The sequence below is a fragment of the Vicia villosa genome, unplaced genomic scaffold (assembly GCF_029867415.1).
Source record: "Vicia villosa cultivar HV-30 ecotype Madison, WI unplaced genomic scaffold, Vvil1.0 ctg.003184F_1_1, whole genome shotgun sequence".
NCBI lineage: Eukaryota > Viridiplantae > Streptophyta > Magnoliopsida > Fabales > Fabaceae > Vicia > Vicia villosa.
Genome location: NW_026706133.1, coordinates 118,436 through 141,084, shown reverse-complemented (window position 1 = coordinate 141,084; position 22,649 = coordinate 118,436). Strand labels below are relative to the sequence as shown.

General features: G+C 33.6%; 1 protein-coding gene across 1 annotated transcript; it reads left to right on the top strand.

Moving 5' to 3' along the window:
• Window positions 1-226: 226 nt before the first annotated feature.
• Window positions 227-22,556, top strand: LOC131640538 (calcium-transporting ATPase 8, plasma membrane-type-like). The gene is made up of 36 exons (XM_058910939.1): window positions 227-485; window positions 586-667; window positions 6,319-6,415; window positions 6,777-6,959; window positions 8,831-8,947; window positions 9,030-9,099; window positions 10,169-10,278; window positions 10,369-10,500; window positions 10,969-11,058; window positions 11,210-11,279; window positions 11,852-11,922; window positions 12,051-12,134; window positions 12,222-12,299; window positions 12,370-12,441; window positions 12,921-13,004; window positions 13,082-13,164; window positions 13,261-13,369; window positions 13,493-13,548; window positions 13,966-14,008; window positions 14,084-14,167; window positions 14,480-14,614; window positions 14,723-14,788; window positions 14,878-14,976; window positions 15,117-15,224; window positions 17,177-17,344; window positions 18,124-18,183; window positions 18,674-18,838; window positions 18,916-19,032; window positions 19,611-19,709; window positions 20,007-20,144; window positions 20,235-20,335; window positions 21,211-21,256; window positions 21,450-21,584; window positions 21,702-21,809; window positions 21,891-21,982; window positions 22,143-22,556. Exons 4-36 carry the CDS (start codon window positions 6,792-6,794, stop codon window positions 22,255-22,257), a joined length of 3,273 nt encoding a protein of 1,090 aa, XP_058766922.1. The 5' UTR covers window positions 227-485; window positions 586-667; window positions 6,319-6,415; window positions 6,777-6,791; the 3' UTR covers window positions 22,258-22,556.
• The last annotated feature ends 93 nt before the right edge of the window (window positions 22,557-22,649 follow it).

Below are 22,649 nucleotides of genomic sequence, written 5' to 3'. Positions count from 1 at the left end.
TACAAAATAAATTGAATTAAAAAATTTCTTTAATAAAATTTTAAAATTTCCATTTCAACAAATATAACCTCTTAAATTGAGCACTATTGTTTCCTTCATTTTTGTTCCTCTTTCTTTTTACTCAACCCAAAACCATTCTCTATTTTATCCTCCAAACTTGAAAAGAAAAGTATAAAGCTGAATAAGAATTTAGGATTATACAAAGCACTTTCTTGTGGGAATTATATAGCTAAAAGAAAGCTAGTATTCCAAACATTATACAGTAGACTTTGTTTATTGGGTTACCTCACAGTCAAAAGATAACATGACTTTTAGATGAACAAGAACTCAACTATAAGTTAAGAATCAAGCTACATATATGCTTGCTCTGTTTTCACGACTCATATATATATTTATTTATATCTCATCATCCTATCAAATCGCATGTAATAATCATCATCCATTTGGTTAGTTTCAAGTGGACACAACAAGATATTTGGTATTTGGTATGATATTTAACACCAATTAACTCATCATAGTTATCTCTATATGCTTTTCATGATGAGAAATCAAATTTATTTCAAGTAATATTTAGTGTTGTTGCAGACATATATGAGGAATTAAGAGAGTTGAAACAATACAATATATGCTTCTGGTGGTTTCTCCAAAGACAAGTAATTATATCAAGGTTAGTTATCTATGGTTCTTATACTTACCCTTGTTTTATTCTGCAAATTATATGCAAACGAAGAAACAAAAAATTAGTTATTACTACATCGATCTACACTAGAAAGACACAACACACTAGAGAGAAACTTTACATAAGAAACACAAAACTTATGAAGCTGCTTCAGCCTTCTACCGAAGAAGAAGACATATCAAAGAGGAATTAAAGACGAGTTTCATTGTTTGTTGTCTCCAAATTAAAGCTGGGACCAACTAATACCGACCTACCATTTATTTACCATTTGGTTATCATGCTTTTTCTAAATAAAGAGATGTTTATGCTTTTTAAAAAAAAAAATTTCTTTAGCTAAAATTATCATTATTATAAATCCCAAAACAAAGAGATGTTTAGCTAAAAAAAAGAGATGTTTATGCTTTTAAAAAAAAATTTCTTTATCTAAAAAAAAAATGTGTGCGTGTGTGTGATCTAGCGGTGAAACGCTTGGATCTTGAGAGTGTGAAACGCTTGGGTCTTGAGAGTGTGTTCCTCTCAAGAGCTTAGGTTACAAATTGCTTATTAAAAAAAAAAAAAATCCCAAAACAAATTATTTTGAATTTATGTATACTTATGGATAACATTTTTGTAGTATTATTATATTAGATTTTATATTTTTTATTAATTTATAATCTATTTATAATTTTTTTGTAATTTATACTTGATATTCTATATTAATTTTTTTTTTATATTAGAAAAATTCTAATTTCCACGTTGCTTTGAGGTAGAACCTTTAAATAATTTATATAGAATAACACATGTCATTGTATAAAACTGATTTTACAAGGATAAATTAGGCAAAACTCTAATATTTCATATTTAAATTATTATTATAAATTAAAATTAAAATATAATACTAAAATATAATTTTTAAAATTTCTTGTTAAATGCTAAAATAGAGTTTAGTCTTATAATTTATTAGTTTGTTAATTTATTTAAATATAGATTATATTATTTATTTAAATAAATTTTTATGAAAAGACTTTTAAGTAAGTTAATCGATCATGAAAAAAGTTCATACTCAAGCATAAATATAAATCTATGATATTTTTATGTGAATATTAATATTGCCTCCCATACGGTATCAAAATATGTATGTAGGTTGAAATGGGAGGGTGGTTGGAGTCAAATATCATGAATAATCATGGATTTGTGTTAATGAAAGATACTTTTTAGATGTTGAAGATGGATAGGTGTTGGTTCATGGAAGATTTGAGATAATTTGTTTATGGATAATGAGTATTTAGAATGAGTAAGATTGAGGCAATATAAACTATAATAATTTGATGAAAATCAATAGCTTAATATGGAGTAAGTTGCGTTGTGTAATGTAAGTTGAGCAAATTATGATAAAGGTGTGCAAATGATGATTTTTCGACCCTATGTATAAAATTGTTGAAGGATGTCACAAATGTGTTTATGTTGAGATAAAAAAGATAGTTAAAACAATGAGAATGATATTTACACCTAATAAACAATGAGGTGATCCCATATTTTTTAAGGAGAGTTTTGAGATAGAGTATTGATGAGCTTGAAGAGACATGGATTGTCGTTCCCATTTAGAAGTAGATCATTGATATCAACAATGGAGTATTCATTTATTCCATTTGAAGAATAATTGAACAAAGATAGATCACTATTGGATGGTTCCATATTGTTAATGAGTGGATACTTTGTGACATGAAATGCCCTTTTTATGTTTAAAGATGTTATATTTGGAACAAATGATCACGTGATAAGATAGTGTTACCTCTGAAACTTGTGAGGGTGTGTTAATTAAAGGATTTATTTATGAAGACTGTTGTTAAAAATTCCACATTGAACATTATGTGACTTAATCATATGTTTATAAGGGAGGGAACCCTTATTTCACAAGCTGATTTTGTACTGTTGTGTTAGGCCTAACCACAATAATGTGATGGTATAAGAGCGTAGTTCAAGATCCGTTGGCCCATATTTTATCAGGTTTCCTCTTTTGGGTCACCCACATCCAGGCACCAAGTCTAATACTGATATGTGATATGGTATGTTAAGAGTCCGACATCGATAATATGTGGCTCATGCATGTTTATAAGCGGGAGTAACTCTTAATTACATGCCAATTTTATAAGGCTGTGTTAGTTTCAACCATAATTTAAAGAGATGTTGAATAAATTGTAGAACATTACATGGTGAAATATTAGTGATACAAGGACCTTAATGAGGAAGTGATGGCTGTGGCGGGGGATGTACGTATGTTGGGGATGAAGTATAATTTGGCGATGGACTTTTGAGAAGTTGTAAAGGTAACATGGTGCGAGGTTGTTGGTAATGTTACTTGGTAAGTGGTTGAAAGTTGATGCGTTCAATGTATGTAAGAACATGGCAAAAAAATTTGACATGTTGAAAGGTATATATTTTTTTGTGATATGAAAGGATGAGGAAGTGATATGCATATCAAGATTCGACATAACCTATAAAGATGTGTGTTTTGGAGAACATGTGAAATGCATGGGGCTATGTAGGGGAAAATAATAAAAGCATATAAAGCCAACAACATGTAGGTTCAGAGGATTTGACTTCGTTTGGTGTAGAAGTTGAAATTGTAATTTCATGTTAAGGACGATGGTTGGAATTTGTTTATAAATTGAAGTACAATTTTAAAGGTATAACTCTATAAGTATTAAGGTAATTTGAGTGTATGAAGGATAACTTTCCATGTCTCGACTGTGTCTATGTCTTCTTTTATCACGAGCATTTGGTTAAAATGATAACTTTGCATGTCTCAACTATGTGTTTGTGTCTTCTTTGATCACTTAAAAAAATTTCAAGTTTTAAAACTCTCCTCCATTATTGGCATTTAGGATAATTATTGATAAATTGGAGTAGTTTTGAGCTAATCTTTTAAAATTTGAAAAGATTGAGGACAATCTAATTTTACGAAATGGTTAACAATAACCAAATAATAATAACATTCATCAATGTATTTTATCGAAGTTGATCTCATACATCAATACACATTAGTTCAAGAGGTTTTCTACCCGTCAATCTTAATATTGAAAAAGGCAATTTAGGACTCTCGACGATATTATATGAAATTTAATAGGGTTAATTTTTGAAGGTTATTTGTGAAAAAAAAAATTCATTTGTCTCATAATTTGACCAGACAAATATTCAAAGATACGATGCCAAGAAGGATTGATAGTATTGATTTGTAAAATGACCTTTGAAAGCGGGTGGTGGTTGTGACATGATATAAAGTTTATTTTTATAGTGACCTATAATTAGAGGGCTCTCATCTTCAAATCTTAAATCTTTCATTAAGAAATACGCTAATAAAAATTAGTAAATATTATATTAATTTGGCAAAGAGAAAATTGTATTCCAAAATAAAAATAAAAGTAAGAAAAAGTAATATAATATTTTAGATAAATTATTTTGACACCTCGTTAAATGATATGATAAAAAACACCACTCTATTATTATTTATATAAATATCATAGAAAAATATTTTCGGTTTATTATAGTATAGATGTCTTGCCTTGTTTTTCTTTTTAAGATAAATCTTTTTGTATCTCGTTAAGAAAATCTAGTGTCGTGTTTTATACAAATAAAATTAAAATTCTTATTATTTTGAGCTAATAATTTATTAACAAAATTTTATTACTTAAAAATAAATAAATAAGATGTTATGTATTCAAACCCGAGCCGTTGTAATTAGATATTTTTGCAGCTACTATATGATCTAAAATAACGGAACATATTGAGATTAATTTCATCTAGTCTAGTCAATTAAAACCCGAGTCAAATATCATAATAAATCAACAATTAAATGTAAAAAACAAATTATATATACCATTAATAGTTGCATGTTTTTAAGGAAGGTATGTAATTTAAGGAAAATATGAAAATTATCATTGACTGCTTCATGTTTTTTAATTGATCTGAAATTTCCACGAAATGCAATACTTACCATAATTTCATTTCATTTTCTTTTTGTTGTGAATGTCTTAAATTGCTCTAACTAATTGCCATTCAAGAGTCACAACCCATAACCTTATCCCCATCACCATTGCACATGCAAAAATACAATGCTATAAATTGCTATACACACCAAACATTATAACATAACATGAGGGTTGGGAATTAAAGAGGATATATTTCATGACCATAAATATATTAGGTCAGCAATTGCTTTGCACTTAATTGATTGTAAAGTTTTCCAACCGCTTACTAAAGAGGTGAGTCATTAGCATCTGGTACCACTTGTTTTTTACTCCAAAATAGTATAATGAGTATATAGTACAACCTTATTCACGGTTCTTTTATTTTCCATGTGTTAATATTCTCATATTAATTATATGAATGAGAACAAAATTTGTTATGATTATGGAGATTACTGGGGACGGATACTATAGTATCATATCATATCCAAACTCTGCCATTTATCATCAGTGATAAACATATAGGTTAACATGCTATAAGTTGCATATAAATTGGATTTGATTAATTCAATTAATTTGAAGTAAGAGTTAAATTATAATTTGTCGACGGAGTGATTTACATTATTATTATTATTATTAAGTCTAATTCATGCTAGTCACTTTAGATGCTATTCACGCACTATGTACCGCGTTGGGACCTCGTTGCACTATGCACAGCATTCACAAGTCGTTTTCCATTAATATGAAATCCGTATATTAAAAAAAACATATATAGTATAATTTTTTTAAAAGACTGTATAGAATTTCTTATTATTTTTTGGGAGACCAAATGAATCTTTCACTCTCTTAATTCACGAATAATACTTTTTTCACAATTTGTCAAAAGTTAAGGTCACTTGGAACAAAAGCATTCTCTTGACGTTATCTTATAATAATTATTAAAGTAATTGAATTATTAGTAACGTATTATTGAGTAAAAAGAATAACCATCATCTAAAGTGAGAATTCGCATTCTTGCAACGCTGGCTGGTTACAAACACTAACAGCTCCGATCTATGTCGACAGCCGACATAGAAATTGAAACCGCTGGAAAGGTTTCTGCTGTGGGTGGGAGTGGGACAAACATCTTGAATATGGTACAACTGTCTCTACGTGGGAAAGACACATTAAGCCATGGATAAAAAACTATTTAAATTACAAAAATGTACAGAGAGAAAAAGGCAAAGAAACGAAACCAGCACCAAGAAGCAATCCAAAAGCACGTTACACACGTCACTCGCAAATTAAGGACACCTAACCCACACTCCGTTTATTTCTCTTCCACTTCACTTTAAAATGAAAATGGTCTGACTCACTCATCTCAACTGCGGGTTGTCCAGAGACATCAGATGTTTATTTCTCTTCCACTTCACTTTAAAATGAAAATGGTCTGACTCACTCATCTCAACTGCGGGTTGTCCAGAGACATCAGATATATGAGAGAGCAAATTCATCTGTGATATTTTATTTATTTATTTTTAAAAGGTAAATTTTAACTATTAAATTATCAGACAAATTACAATATTCTTAACTTTGCAACCTAATTATTAATTAATAATTAATTAATTAAATATTAAAACCCTAATTTAGAGTTATTTCTTTCACACTTATATGCAGTTACGCTGATGTTTATTCCATTCTAATTTTTTTCTGCAGGTTTTTAGGATTTAAAGAAGAAAGTGCCTCTTTGATTCTTTCCCTTATCACACGGCAATTAGTCAAATAAAAAAATCGGATACTTACTTTTTTGACGGTGAAATATTTTATTTCTCTTTTATTTATTATTATTTTTTCTGAAATTTTTTAAAACAAAACCATGTGAGTGAAGTAAACATTACTTACCGTTCACAACGATTAGGCCGTGATTGGTTGAAACTGGAAATGAACTGATAAAAGCTCTCCTAATTTGCTCTCTTCCAAACACGACTTAAGTTTGAAACGGGTTTCCGATTTTTTTTCTACTCAACTGCTTATAAGAGATATTTTTTTTTCCTACTAGTTTTGTTTGAGATAGTGGGAGCGTGAGATAGGGTTAAAGAATTGATCGTTTCTGTTATGCTTTCGTGCGAAAAAGCTTTGTAGTAGTTGTAACGGTTTCATCTCTCCTGCGACAGTTATTTTAGCGAACTATGAGTTTTCTGAACGGTGCTTCACCGCGCCGGAGTCCGGCGGAGAATGTTGATATTGAAGCTGGTTCGTTTCCTCACCGCTCTTCCGATGACGACGGTGATACTTCCGATCCGTTTGATATTGGTGGGACAAAGCATGCTTCTATTAATCGACTGAAGCGATGGAGAGTACGTTTTCTGTTCTTGCTCATGAATACTGTTGTTGATTGTTTCCTGTTTCGTTTTTGTTTATCTGTTTGTTTGTTTTTGAAGTGTTTGTGAACTGGATACACTGATTGGTGTTGATATTTCTATTTATGGCAGATTTAGGGTTTATGAGTGTGGTTTTTGCATGTTGTGTTTGGAATTTGTTGATTAGGGATTTAGTTTGTTTCTGTGTAGTATAGTGAGGCAGCAATGGAGTATTGTAGTTGTGGCTCTTAATATAGTCTATGAAATGAATGAAATAGTGTTGTAGTGAGGCAGCATGTTCTTTGATCTTTTTTAGGAACATGTAGGAAGAGAAAAGGAAAGGAGATTCTCAGAACACTCTAGAAAGATAGTTACAGCTTACTTGTTCGGGTTGTTAACACATTTAGGAATAGCAGTGCAGATTAGGGTTTTATTTAATTTTTATATATAGGGGAAACTGATTTGGAGTCCATCATGCGGTGATGTGGAAGAAGTGGGATCTTCCGTTCGTTTTCGTATTGGAGTACAAGCTTTAGCTTTCACGTAACTGATCGTTGTACTAGTTCATGAACAATTTTGCATGGATTTTAATTCACTTTACTTCTATATTTGATGCAAATCTTGGTATCTGTTTATTGTCTTTTTAGAGAAAGCAGGATATACAGACATCGATGTTATAACTGGAGAATATTGTTATAAGCCAGGGAGAGAATACGAAACACATCTCATTTGGCCAAACAAACCTATAAGCCAGTCCTATAAGCTATTTTATTTGTGTTACAAAACATAGCAAAAATACAGTATGCTCTTTAACTACCATACATTAGAAAAAATAATAATTTTATTCATACAAAAAACATACTCAATAGGCGTTTGGAGCACATTTTCCAAGTTTTTACACTTCAAAGAGAGTTGTTTATTTACATGAGTGACACTTCAGGCTAGAAGGCGGCTTGATAATAGGGTGTTTTCCGGATTCTTCCACAGCTAATAGATTTAGATTCTAAAATAATGAGTAATTCTTGGGTTTTAATTGTGTGATTCTTGCATAGAATGGATGGGTAAATCACTGTTATCAATATCAACTTGCTGGACGGAGCTGCTGACTCCGAAAATTCTATAACTCATGTCCTCTAGCAGAAATTAAAAAAAACACGTGATTATTATTTTACACTATACATATCAATGCTAAAAAACAAAAATGTTGAATGTATTTTCATTATTAATATTTAATATTTAATATTAATAATAATAGTTGAATCTAAAAACTAATAATCTAAAGGAGCTGAAGGAAAAAGAACACAACACAACACAGATATGCTTGATGTAAACTAAGGCAAAGGAAGAAAGGGAAGAGCCTAGAAGTTTAAAAAGAGGCATAGGTGCCTCTTGTTTCTGTCAGTCTGTCAGAAGGTCAGGGTAGGCCGGAAGTAGTACAATTTCAGTGGTATAGTGGATGGAAATGATATATTGCATATTGGAAACCCATTGAAGTTGTGGTGACTCGAATTCCAAGCTGCTTTCGACGGAGAACTAACATTATCCTTCCTTTTACAAATGTTGTTGGTTGGAAACTACACTAGCCGAGTGGTTGAGTGGCTGGAAATAAAAAAAACAGTACTTTGTCTTAAGTTGAAGTAGAGTAAATGTTCTATGTTCTGTTGCAATGGTGCTGCTGCAAAATAAACAAAATTTATCAGGGACATGAATCCTCTAGCATTTACTTACTAGTACAATTTTCTTCTTCTTTCATGTGTACAAAAGTTGTTTTCTTATTAACTGCGTTCAGACTATAACTAGTTTCATACTTTCATTTGATTATTCTGTATTTCTATTACTGACATGGGAGCAACCCCTTGTGTCTTTAGCAAGCAGCGCTTGTGCTAAATGCTTCCCGTCGATTTCGTTATACCTTGGACTTGAAGAAAGAAGAAGAGAAGAAACAAATACTGAGAAAGATTAGAGCGCATGCTCAAGCCATTAGAGTACAGTTCCTTCATTGGACTTTCTTTGTTATACTTATGTTGCGTATGTGTAATGCACTATTTACTCATTTTGCCGTAACAGGCAGCATATCTTTTCAAAGCAGCTGGGGGGCCTGTGCAGGAACCAGGACCAGGGCAAGGGCAAGTGAGGGGTAAGTAATTTGGTGATGCTCATTGTTATTTATAAATATCTTTGCGTTATTATTTGTAATAATTTTGTCATTCTGGAACCAATGCTATTATCTGTTTTATTTGTTAACATTTTCTGCTTATGAATTAGTGGTCAGTCTGACTAGATGAAGTTTGAGAGAAAAAGAGAATTTGAGAGAGAAAAATTATGATAATTGGATTTTCATTATCTAACTTTATGTTACTAAAGTAGATATAATACTAAGCAATTGCCAATGTTGACTAAACTGAATAGCAATTACTCTCATAAGTAACTAACAGCGACTCAGCAACTACTTATAACCTTGTTTAACACTGACACTCTAGGTTGAAGGGGTGTTTGACATGTTTCGAAAGACCAACACTCGTAGGACCCTTGCATGTGATTACATTCAATAGAGTGGGGATGATGATGACATCACCATGAGTAATAATAGAGTGAACCAGAGAGTGAACCGAGGCTTGGGGAGTGAGAGCATCTGCAAGTTGATAATATGCTGGTAGTACAGAACAATGAGGGACCTAGCTAGAGTCTCGTTCTCAAACAAAGTAAAAGTCTAGCATCAAGTGTTTTGTTCTTGAGCAAAGCACCAAGCTGTATATACTCTGATTACAACTCTATGTTGATTGTCACAGTAGGCTACAAGAGTTGTGTACTGAATTTTCAATTCAGAAATAAGAGACTGATTCCAATGAGTTCTATAGCCATGCGAGCAAGAATACAAAACTCTTCTTTACACAAGAATGAATAACAATGTTTTGTTTCCGTGCTCTCAAAGACACCAAGTTTGTGCCTAAGAAAATGCAAAAGCCTGAAGTTGAGGGTCTGCCCTCAATGTTAAAGGCCTAATAGTATCACATAATGTGTTCTAATAATTTTCCAGTGCTCCAAACAAGTGGCACACTTTTTTCTGCATTAAATATACTTTCATTTTGTGATACCTGTTTTATGGACTTGCCCTGGTATAGTATATTGATTCAGTATAGATAACTTAATAAACTTTTTCTGTTTTTACTTACTCAATATTAATAATCAATTATTTTAACTGTTAGAAACTACAAAACCCCTTCAAACCCCTACTGGTGAATTTGCAATTGGACCCGAGCAACTCGCCTCCATTTCAAGGGAGCACGATATTGCCTCATTGCAGCAATATGGAGGGGTATGTTTGACAAGAATAATTTTTTTAACTGGGTAATATTATCAATGGAAGTCATAAATTTCATGGTTTTTCTTTCTGAATTACTATCAGGTTGCAGGGGTATCAAATTTATTGAAAACCGATTTAGAGAAGGGGGTTGATGGCGATGATGCTGACTTACTAAGACGAAGGAATGCATTTGGTTCCAACAATTACCCTCGAAAGAAAGGAAGAAGTTTTCTGGTAAGTTCTATTGTTCTTGGACTATTGGAATCATAAGTGTTTTATGGTTATATGGTATAACTCAGACTTGGTAAACAAGTTAAACTTGTCCGCCCAAAGCATAGCTAGTTATTTTTCGGGGGTTGGGTTACATTACATATATTAACCTGCTTAACTGCAGGTGGGAAGTGGAGCGGGTTAACTTGTATATTTTTTTATTGAACTTAATATCAAATTTCTAAGACCAGCTCCAAATACAATTTTTCATTGTTTTCAATTCCTAATCCCATTAACTTTTTTTACCTAAACATGTTCATTTTTTTCCTATTTAATTTCTTTGATTTCTAATTTTTTAATATTTGGGGGCAGGTTAACTGACCAGCCCATTGTAAAACAGAGCGGGTTGATGATATTACCAACTTATTTTTAAATAAGATCAACCTGCCAGTTTTTATTGTTGTGACTTGTTTGTTCTTGATGCCTTAACAGATGTTTATGTGGGATGCTTGCAAGGATCTGACCTTGGTTATTTTAATGGTAGCTGCAGCAGCTTCATTGGCACTGGGGATAAAATCTGAGGTGAGATTGGCTAAGACAGTTCTAGCGCAATTCTGTGCATTTTGTTGGGTGCCAACAGTGATTATGTCCTTCCATTTGTAATTTAGGATAAGTGGTATATTTTATTAATTTTGAAATTTTTTCATACCATTCATAAATATTTCTGTTGCAGGGTATTAAGGAAGGATGGTATGATGGGGGAAGCATTGCTTTTGCAGTTATTCTTGTTATTGTTGTTACAGGTATCATATTATCTTTTTGGGGTACTAATGGATGGAACATGGACTCGGATCCCTTAAAACGAGCCTTTACTTTAGAGGGGAAAATAAAGCAATTCAGCTGTTGATGACAATCTCAATAATCGATATTTTCAATACACATGTGGAACAAATCATTGACGTCTTGAAATATCAACAGTTGGTTTCTTATCGGGTTTAGATGTTTTTCTTTCCCCTCAAATCTGAATAGTAAATCATTTGAGAGGTGCCGAATTCATAATGCACAAAAGTTGTTTTTTATTACAAATTTTAGACTGTTTTATACTTTCCTATTTGGTATGAAGTCTTTGGTGATGCAACTCGTTCATGATCCACTGCTCACTGTCATTGTAGAATTTGTCAGTAATTTCTCCGTTGAACAGCCCTCACCCAATTTCAGTATTTTTTTTTTTTTGAAATGACAAGTGTTGTTATTTATGTTAGTGAGGGAGTTAAACACATGACCTCCTTATCACTCCAATCCTTATCTTCCCCCCTAAATCACTAAGCCACCTTATCACTCTAATTTCATTAATTACATCTCCCTCATTTTGTAGCTGTAAGTGATTATAAGCAGTCTCTTCAGTTTCGAGACCTAAATGAAGAGAAGAGAAATATACACTTGGAGGTTTGTTTTTTTTAATAGATTGTTATTTTTATGAATGCTTGATTTGACTTTTTTATATTCATATTATATTTTACTAACAATTTTGTTGTCACATTTTTAACTTTATGTCTGAATTTGTGCTTGAGAAGGTTGTTAGAGGTGGTAGAAGGGTTGAAATCTCAATATATGATCTCGTTGTTGGGGATGTTATTCCTCTTAATATTGGTAACCAGGTACATGATCTTGGTCATTTGTTGTTTTGCTTTCTATACTTAACGATTAGATTTCCTTTTTGTTATTAATTTTGTTGTTCTTTCCAGGTCCCTGCTGATGGAATTGTGATCAGTGGTCACTCTCTTTCCATTGATGAATCTAGCATGACAGGGGAGAGCAAAATTGTTAGTACTTATTTCAATATTGTCAGAATTTTAGAATATTTCTTTATTGTAATGAATTTTGTTTTTGCAGGCCCACAAGGATTCTAAGGATCCCTTTCTGATGTCTGGCTGTAAGGTTGCAGATGGCAGTGGTACTATGCTGGTAAGTTAGACTTCATTTTTCCTTATTTTCTCTTTTAATTTTATGCTGTCCTAGTTTAATTTGTGTCAGAAGTTTTGAAAGGGTCATTTAGGTAGTTAAGGGTATGCAATGTTGCTTTGCTAGAAGTGTGGGTGGTAATTTTTCCAATGGCGAAAAGTTGTGCACTAATTGGCAAAGTAAAGTATTCCTGACTTGATTCATAACAATCTATTCATTCATCAAATGTGAATAATTTTTTTTTTGTTTTGTAAATGACAATTATTTTGCAAGAGTTTTTAGTTAGAATTTGAATTCTAATATCGAAACAATTGAGTTGCAGAGAAATTGGAGTCGGTAAAATACGAGTTGATTATTACTGAACTTCTCACAACAATTCAATAGATCTAATTGACTGTATTTATTTTCTTGTTCAATCTGTTTTGTTGATTAAAATTAGCTTGTTGGCGTCTTTTCCCTCACTTGTTTATTTATTTTTGCAGGTAACGGGTGTTGGAATTAATACTGAATGGGGCCTTCTAATGGCTAGCATTTCAGAAGATACTGGTGAAGAAACACCTCTGCAGGTCTTCTTCTTATCGGTGGTTTTTGGCTGTTATTCTGTTACTTATAACTCAATTATTCTTATAAGTTCTCATTATAGGTCCGCTTGAATGGCGTAGCCACCTTCATTGGTATTGTTGGACTCACTGTTGCTGTTATTGTCCTGGTTGTGCTACTGGCCAGGTAATTAATTTATTGCTCATATTTGCCATATTTTTCTTAGTTTGAGTCATCAAAGGTGTTTTTTTGCATGCTTCTAAAGTGGAAACTTGTTATCAGATATTTCTCCGGGCATTCGAAGAATAGTGATGGGACAAAACAGTTCACAGCTGGCAGGACCTCAGCTAGTGATGCTGTTGATGGAGCAATTAAGATAATAACTGTTGCGGTAGGTGCCTTGATAAATACTAATTTACCATAGCATGAGTGGTGCAGTTACCCATATTTATTAATTGACTGGCTTTCAAATTTAATATCTGTTATTGTTATTTGTAACCCATTGAATATTTAGGTCACCATTGTAGTTGTTGCAGTGCCTGAGGGGCTCCCACTTGCAGTCACTTTAACGTAAGACTTATAATTCTTGTCCAAGCATCTAGTTTTTACTTTGTTGTGAAGTCTTACTTCTAGTCTGTTTTAAGTTTTACAAATTTACATTAGTGCCATTGCACATAATGATAAATTTGCCATGGTTCTTGTTCTTCATTATGATTTGAATTTGCTATGTTAAGTCTTTCAGCGGTCATATTTTTGTAAACAATGAATGACCCAACGCTTGGTCCAATATATAGAATATTCCATTTTTCTATCTTCAGTAGGTTTTTATTTTCTCGTTCTTCTATCAATTGTGATCCGTATTCATCTTACAATATTAATATGCTCATTTAGATCTGTACTATATTTGTTTTCTATTCTTCTTCAATTTTCCTTTCTCAAATCTTTATAGTCTATACTTACACATTTTTTCCATCAATTTTGTTATAGTCTGGCCTACTCAATGCGGAAAATGATGGCAGATAAAGCTTTGGTATGCTAATTGATGTTTGTGCTTTGACTAGATTTTGATATGATTATGTGAGTAGCATAACACATTGAATTGTAGGTGAGGAGGCTTTCTGCCTGTGAAACAATGGGCTCTGCTACAACCATATGCAGCGATAAAACCGGCACATTGACTATGAATCAGGTTGGTTGTCGTTCAGTATTAGAACCATTGACTTGCATGATAACTTTTTCTGACTAGTTACTTAAACTTGTCGGAGGGTACTTGTTGCAAACGTCTTTCTCTTTAGTGGCTTTCTTGCTTGGCATGTTATACAATAAATTACAATAATTGAAGAGTTGTACATGTAAACTATTTTATCAATATGATGTGATATCCATTCAAACTTTTGTTTATATCTTGAGGTAGTTCATTAATGTTGGCTTTGGTTGGCATATAATTATGTTTGTACAGAAGGTTCTCACTGATTCTTGATTTTTATGAATTCTGTGACAGATGACTGTAGTTGAGGTTTATGCTGGGGGCAGTAAGATTGATCCACCTCACCAGTTGGAGAGTTCTCCTAAGCTACGTGCTCTACTCATTGAAGGTGTTGCACAGAACACTAATGGCAGTGTTTTTGTCCCTGAGGTATGCTTGAATTTATTCTAGTGGGCTGTTCTCCTTCCCAAAAAATTATTTTCCTCAGCAGAAAGTTAGCTCGTTCAATTACTTATTGCATACTATTGTCTTGTACAGGGTGCTAATGATGTTGAGGTTTCTGGATCGCCAACAGAAAAAGCAATTTTACATTGGGCACTAAAGGTCTGTTTTGGAAAAGCAGTTATTTCTGATTTTTTTTTTCAGGGTGATTTATGTGCTTACAACTACTTGTGACTTGTATTGAATCTCAGGTTGGGATGAATTTCGTGAATGCTCGGTCAGAATCATCAATTCTTCATGTCTTTCCGTTCAACTCAGAGAAAAAGAGAGGCGGAGTTGCAATACAGACGGTACTATCTTATTGGCATTTTAATTCAACTATGTAGATATTTTACTTCCTTTGAATTGGTACAATATTAGGTAGCAAATTCAATGCATAAATGATTCACTTTATCTGCCAAATAAAGTAGTTTTATACTGTTTTTTGCAGGCTGACTCTGTTCATATACATTGGAAAGGTGCTGCTGAGATTGTTCTAGCCTGTTGTACAGGGTACATTGATAGAAATGACCAGCTGGTGGAAATAGATGAAGAGAAGGTTTGACAAACTCATTGCATGTTATTGGAGCATATTTAATATTGATATTTGGTTACTGCAATTGTTTCTGTTCGTATTTCACAGAACTGTACATCTGTTTTTCTGTTTAGTTAGTCATTTTTACCGATTACACCAGATGCTTCCAAAAACGTTATCTGAAACACAGCCAGTTAGTGATAGTTACATGGTATGATAGTTATCTCTAAGGCTGAACCTTGGTATATGAGCTTCTTTTCTCTAAAAAGTCAGATTCAAAATGCACAATAAGGACCACCCTTTCAATTATCTATTTCTCCTACCATCATCTCAGTATGGTATTATGAGCATGAATTTATTGAACATGGCCTGAATTTTTTCTTTGCCAGCTTCTCTACATTGAATGGCGACAACCCCACCTCTGCAAGTTTCTCTAAATTCTCACTCAACAGTGGTTTTGTCCTGTATTTTTCATTCTGTTGCTTAAAATGAAGTATCATATCAAAATCATGATTGTTACCCCTGTCCTGGGCGCCTCTCATCTTCTATTATTGTCAACGCTGGAAATCTATTTCATTTTAATACCACTTTCTGTGCTGTCAAATTTAAGGACTCAAGTGAAATTCTCGTTGTGGAATTGTTGGCCCGAGTGGTTTGTTTTTGTCAATCTTCTGCCTTAATGTACTTCTCCCGTGATTTCTATTGGTATTAGTTCATTCATCGAAGTCGTTTTCATCCATCCGAATACAACATTTCTGTCTGTATCTTTCCCTTCATCTTGTAGTCAATAGCAGTGATGGTGGCCTACGTGAAGGTTCGGTGCTAGGTGACTAGGTTAAATGTCACGACGGAGCAAACCTGTCTAGTAGCCGTAGTGCCGTCTATGGCAACGAAATCGCAGACGAGTGGTGGAGAAGACAAGATGAACACAACAGATAAGAAGATAGGAAAAGGCAAATAAGACCCTCATTTTTATTTCAAAGAAAACAATTGCCCTCACCTTTTATCTTGTATAGGTTTTCTTTTCTTTGCGGCCTCTCCTAACTTCTCTTTTGCGATCTACCCTTTTCATGTGAGACTGCAACCTTCTTTCCTTCGCTCTTTGCGCTTCCAAATCTCTTCTTCTCCCCTATTTTTCTCACCCCTAGGATTTGGAGTAGTGGCTGCTAAAATCTCTTCTGTTGATGTGTTCCCTCCTTCACATGTTTTATTCTTCTAAAATTTAAATTGGAAGGGTTGTTTATCATCAATTTAGAGTGCACAATATTAGGTAACAAGGTGACCTGATACAGTAGGTTACACAATAGGGAAACTGACAGGTGTCAGTTCTTAGCTCAACTACTAAAAACTACTCTAATACACAATAGCGCCACCACAAGAAATGTGGGAGCCGCATCTGATAGTGCCACCCTCATGTCTGTAAGCTTTCTTTCTTTGCGTAACATTGTGACGGAACCCTTCTCTTTCCTCTCTTCGAGCTGAACATTTGTGTCTGCAACATCTTCTATGCAGCTCCGCTGCAAGGAAGCAACCTCAATTTTGCCATTGTTGTCCTCCAAATGCGATCTCTCCTTTTTGTATGAAGCTGCCTTCCATTTTCCTCTAGGCTGAATCAGTTAGTGGAAGCTAGCTGATCTGACAAGTATCTCACAAAGCTTGAACCTCTATAGATACGTGGATCTTCTCGTATAGACAGAATTAGATTTAGATTATATGATGATTAATAACCCCCTTTAGTTTCTTTCTCTCTTACTATAATCTCAATGCATATAGTAGCATCATGGTATAATAATGTCTTATTCAGGAAGCTTAATTAGAATCAATGATCAGGTAATGAAATGTCTTGATGACCTTTTTGACAGGGAAAAACAAACAAATTAGTATGTATTGAAATGTCTTGATGACCTTTTTGATTCTTAAACAGTAATTTTTGTTATTTTGCCGAAGTTTTTAAGTATAATTTTCTGGGTATGCAGATGAATTATTTCAGAAAAGCTATTGAAGACATGGCTTCTGATAGTCTACGTTGTGTTGCAATTGCATATAGACCATTTGAGGATGCAGTTCCAGATACTGAGGAACAACTTGCTCACTGGTCTTTGCCAGAGGATGGACTTGTTTTACTAGCTATTGTTGGTATCAAGGTTTGTATTTTCCTTAGAAACATGCCTACCATTTTCATGTTTGTTATTCTTTTTCTAATTATGCATGATGCATGATATTATACTCACAGTTTTATTTTTCTCTAACTTAAAGTTGAAGCTCCTTACCATTCATTCATTCCTGAATGGCTTTTACACTTGCATACTTTCTTTACTTGGGAGGCAGCAGGGAATTTTATTGTAGTTTATTTTCTTTGTTGTACTTTTTTCCTTGCTATTGACATTACTATATACTTGGGGATTTGTTTACCTAACTTACGAAAGGGTTGCCTGCCTGTCTTTAGATTTGTTAAGAAATGCGGTCAGGTCTAACACAATCCTACAAAACCGGTTTGTAGGGTGAAGATTATCCCCATTTATAAACACATGTTTAGGCCATATATTGTCTGATGTGGGACTCTTAACACATCCTCTCAGGTCCAGGACTAGACAATTAGAGCATGAAAATAAATGGTGGGTGACCCGATAGCGGAAATCATAATAGGTGGCCCACCGGATCTTAAATGAGGCTCTGATACCATGTTAATAAAGGTGGTTGGGCCCAACACAATTCTACAAAACTGGCTTTTTGGGTGAGGATTGCCTCCACTTATAAGCACATGTTCTGGCCATGTATTGTCCGATGTGTGGGACTCTTAACAAGATTTAGACTTCACAAAGAAATGTAGTTAGTAGTTTATAGTTTCTGACGCTTCAATTGGTTAAATTTATATGGATTTTGAATAACTTTTTTTTATTGTATATCATTTGTTGAACTACAGGATCCTTGTCGACCTGGTGTCAAAAATTCAGTACAGCTTTGCCAAAAAGCCGGGGTTAAGGTATTATAAATCTTTGGTTTTCAAAATGTTTGTGTCCCAAAATATGCTTATTGTTGAATGAACATGTTCAGTTTTCATTTCAAAGCGTTACCATTGGCATGATAGTGGCACAGTGAATATAGACGTATACAAGTCATGTCAAAATTGTGAAATGTACAATTGAACTTGCATAATGCAACTAATATAACTATAGCCACTTACATTGAACCTAAAATGTTCTCTATCGTATTGAGCTTACTAAAACTGTCAGTTAAGGATACTTTTGAGAGGACACTTCTCTTGTGGAACATCATTTGATGGATTGTGTCAACATCTATATTTAAAAAAAAAAAAAAATTTGATCTCAAAGATTTCAAGGATCCAATTCTATTTATTATTAAACTTATTTGATTTTCAATAGCTTGCAAATTGATCATCTTAAATAAGAAAGTTTCCTTGTGCAGTTTTATACATCGTTTTTTAATTTCACTGTTTCAATTTCTAATCCTAGGTAAGGATGGTCACGGGTGACAATGTCAAAACTGCAAAAGCAATTGCTGTGGAATGTGGAATACTTAGCTCACTTGCTGATGCTACAGAGAGAAATGTCATTGAAGGAAAAACATTTCGAGCCTTGTCAGATTCAGAGAGAGAAGATATTGCAGATTCGATATCGGTATAGTCCAGCTTCTATGGGCCTTCTAGTTCTTGTGCTCTTAGTGATATACATTGTAAACGAATATTGTGTAACAGGTTATGGGAAGGTCATCTCCCAATGATAAACTATTGTTAGTACAAGCATTAAGAAGGAAGGGCCATGTTGTTGCTGTAACTGGGGATGGAACGAATGATGCTCCTGCACTTCATGAGGTTTGTGTAACTTATTTTTGGCTCCATGATTTTTATGTCTAGTTCAAGAACACATCACAATGACAATCAAAACCAAATGATACATTAACCGAGTATATGTGACTCGACCGTACTTTCTATCTTATGTTGTAGAAAATAAACACATTCCGTTGTTTTTTTCCCGAAATTTCAATAGTTTGACTGTATTGTTGTTAAATGTAGAGCCATCCATGGTTCTTTTTTCCCGAGATTAAACTTTTCAGATAGTTGGCTCATGACTTGGTATCCATTCCAAGTCTCTAAAGCCAATTGGTCATGGGTTTGATCTTAGGTGCCCCATTCTTTTCTAAAGAAAATTAAATTTCAGTACAGTGAATGGTAAGTTTCAAATCCAAAGGATAATTGATTGAGGGTAAATGCTTAATGAAATGGCTTAAGCTTCAACCAATTGTTGTGCTTTCATCTGACAGCTTGAGCTTTTGGAATAGTTAGTTCATGACATATAATATACTATATTCTAATGCATGGATTTTGTTATAATGAAGTTGACTAGTTTTTTTTTTTTTTGGTGTTGTAACTATCTACCTTTTGGCACATAGGCGGATATTGGTCTTGCTATGGGTATTGCTGGCACAGAAGTTGCCAAAGAGAGCTCTGATATCATTATATTGGACGACAATTTTGCTTCAGTTGTGAAGGTAGAATCCTCGTGTATTTGGATGCTTGTGCACACACGCTTGAATGCACAATAATTTGTTCGTAGTTTAATATATTCTTAATGAATGATGAGTAGCTCTTCATAGGATCTTGAAAAGCTATTTATGTTATTACTAGAAAATAGATATACAATTGTTGTTTTTCAATATCAACTGCAAATGAAGGGTTTGTAGAGAACTGATGCAATTATATATTTGCATAGTTTTGGATATTTGGTTAAGTAAATTGGTATTTGAAGCTTAACTGGCAACAACTTTCATGGTATTCTTCAAATTTAGGTTGTCAGATGGGGTCGGTCTGTTTATGCAAATATTCAGAAATTTATCCAGTTTCAGCTGACAGTCAATGTGGCAGCTCTTGTTATAAATGTTGTTGCTGCGGTTTCCTCCGGTGAGGTTCCACTGAATGCAGTGCAGGTATGCCCCCTCTCTCCATTCTGGCTTGTGTTGCTGACATATTTGGGACATTCTTATATCTCTCTGTTTCTAATATTACTTCCTTTACAGCTTCTCTGGGTAAATCTTATCATGGATACACTGGGAGCACTAGCCTTGGCAACTGAACCACCAACTGATCACCTCATGGATCGAACTCCTGTGGGTCGTAGGTCAGAATTTTATTATTTTCTGATTTTTGCACGGTAGTCTATATCATGTTAATCTTTGGTTACAGTGTTTTGAAAATTTCGAGAAGAGATTCAATACAATTGGGAATCCAATTTTGTGGAATGGAAAAACTTTCAGTATAACCATAACAGTATGAAGTACAAGCAATTTGGTATGGTTACACAATCTCTCATCAGGAAAAAGATACAGCTTCCCATATAGCCATAGAGCTGCTAGCCAGTGAAGGTTGAATTTTTGTGCATGCTTTGGCTGAATCTTGGACTACACAGTGCTTTGAAAATTTGGAGAAGTGATTCAATACGGCTGGGAATCCAATTCTTGCTCTGTTTCAAACTTACGGGTCATTTTAGTTGTTTTAACAAATTTCTAAATATTTGCCGGGAAATGGGAAAACTGTGGGTATAACCACAACCATTTGAATTATAATCAGTTTAGTGTGGTTACACAATCTCACTTTAGAAAAAAAAACAGTTTCCGATAGCCTTGAGGCATCTAGCTACTGAAGGGTTAATTTGTGTGTGCACGCATTTGCTGAATGAATTGATGAATTGTTGTACAATTTCATCCCGGGTTTATAGTTATCGCAATAGATTTGGACTGTGAGAGTATTTTACAAAACCATAAAGGAAATGCCCTAAAAATAATACAAGAACATGCGGGTACGATCAAATGAAAAACACTTGTGGTGTCGCATGTAGATCCTTCTAAACTGTGAATTTGCACATGCAAGCATGTATCTACATAAAGTAACAGTAAATGATAGTCAATTTTTTATTTATTTATCAATGTAGTTTTGTGACAGCTATTTGTGTTGATTTTTTTGAGGTTTAGTTGACATGCCTTTGATGCTTTTCAGGGAACCTCTCATAACAAATATCATGTGGAGGAATTTGCTGATACAGGTGGATTTTGTTTGTCATTTATTAGTTCCTGTTTGATATTTTGTTGGATATGGTAGAAACTTGTCTGTTGGCTTATTCACATGGGGCCTGCTAAGTGATTTTAAAAAAAAAGTGTTATGTGTTTATTAATACTGTTTATACTAAACATTTTCTTTTGGATCTAACTCTGGCAATAATAATTGGAAATTTTCAGGCGATGTATCAAGTGTGTGTTTTGCTTGTTCTCAATTTCCAAGGTGTACGCATATTGGGTCTTGAGCATCAAAATAGTGAACATGCTATCAAAGTAAAGAACACTTTGATCTTCAATGCTTTTGTCATCTGTCAAGTAAGTTATTATCTTCATTCTTTTATTGCTGCTAAATCCTTTTGATGTTAGAAAAGATTATGGTATATGAAATATTATGTTATGCTACTAAATCCTCTGCATGCTTTCAAACTGCAGGTCTTCAACGAATTTAATGCTCGTAAGCCAGATGAATTCAACATTTTTAAAGGAGTCACTAAAAACTTCCTCTTTATGGGAATAATTGCATTTACTGTTGTACTTCAGGTTAGTCTTTTCAAATTGTCTTGTTGTTTAGCTTTCTCTGTAATTTGTTAGCGCCACTAAATAATTACACCTGTTCTTCAGGTTATCATTGTTGAATTTCTTGGGAAGTTCACTAAAACTACTCGGCTTAATTGGCAGCAGTGGCTCATTTCTGTCGTTATTGGATTCATTGGGTTAGTTGAATAAACAATTTGAAAACCTGATTCTATCTTGTTCTTTCGTAATTTTTCATCTTATTATAGCTAATGTATTAACAAAATTTACAGGGTTCGGTTGTGCACAAACTATAACAGAAACTTCCCTTTACTAATGTCTTTTTTTCCCGTTTTTCAGTTGGCCTCTTGCCGTTGTTGGGAAATTGATACCAGTACCAGCAACTCCAATCAACACTGTTTTCGCTAAGATTCGAAGAACTAAAAAGAGTAAAGAACCTGTGACTTCTCAATAGTTGTACATAGGCGTCATGCTGTTTCAGACACTTGCTGCTGTTTCATTTGTTTTTCTACTGATGGTTTGTAAAGGGAAATAGTATATAGTACTATATACCACGTTTCTTTTGCTACTAGCCAACATTAACCTGCTAATTTCCGGAGAAATTTGGATTTGTTTTACACCTAGGTTCTAACACAAATATACGAATTTCAGCTAGTTTTGGTTTTTTTGGATTGTATTTGTTTGATATCAATACTTTGGTGGATTTGATGAGAAAATATTGGTTATCACGTCAAAATCCGTTTGTTGATTGTATGTTTGGATTTGATTGCTCTTGATATCCTTGATTGTAAGGATTAATTCTTCTCTCGTTCAGTTTATTAGTAAAATCTGTAATGAAGCTATGAA

Bases quoted from the DNA above. Each gene is read 5' to 3' on its own strand.
- LOC131640538 (XM_058910939.1), top strand. From the start codon at position 6,792: ATGAGTTTTCTGAACGGTGCTTCACCGCGCCGGAGTCCGGCGGAGAAT. The intron at 11,059-11,209 runs GTGAGATTGGCT...TTTCTGTTGCAG, and splicing joins CACTGGGGATAAAATCTGAG to GGTATTAAGGAAGGATGGTA. The intron at 19,033-19,610 runs GTTTGTGTAACT...TTTGGCACATAG, and splicing joins ATGCTCCTGCACTTCATGAG to GCGGATATTGGTCTTGCTAT.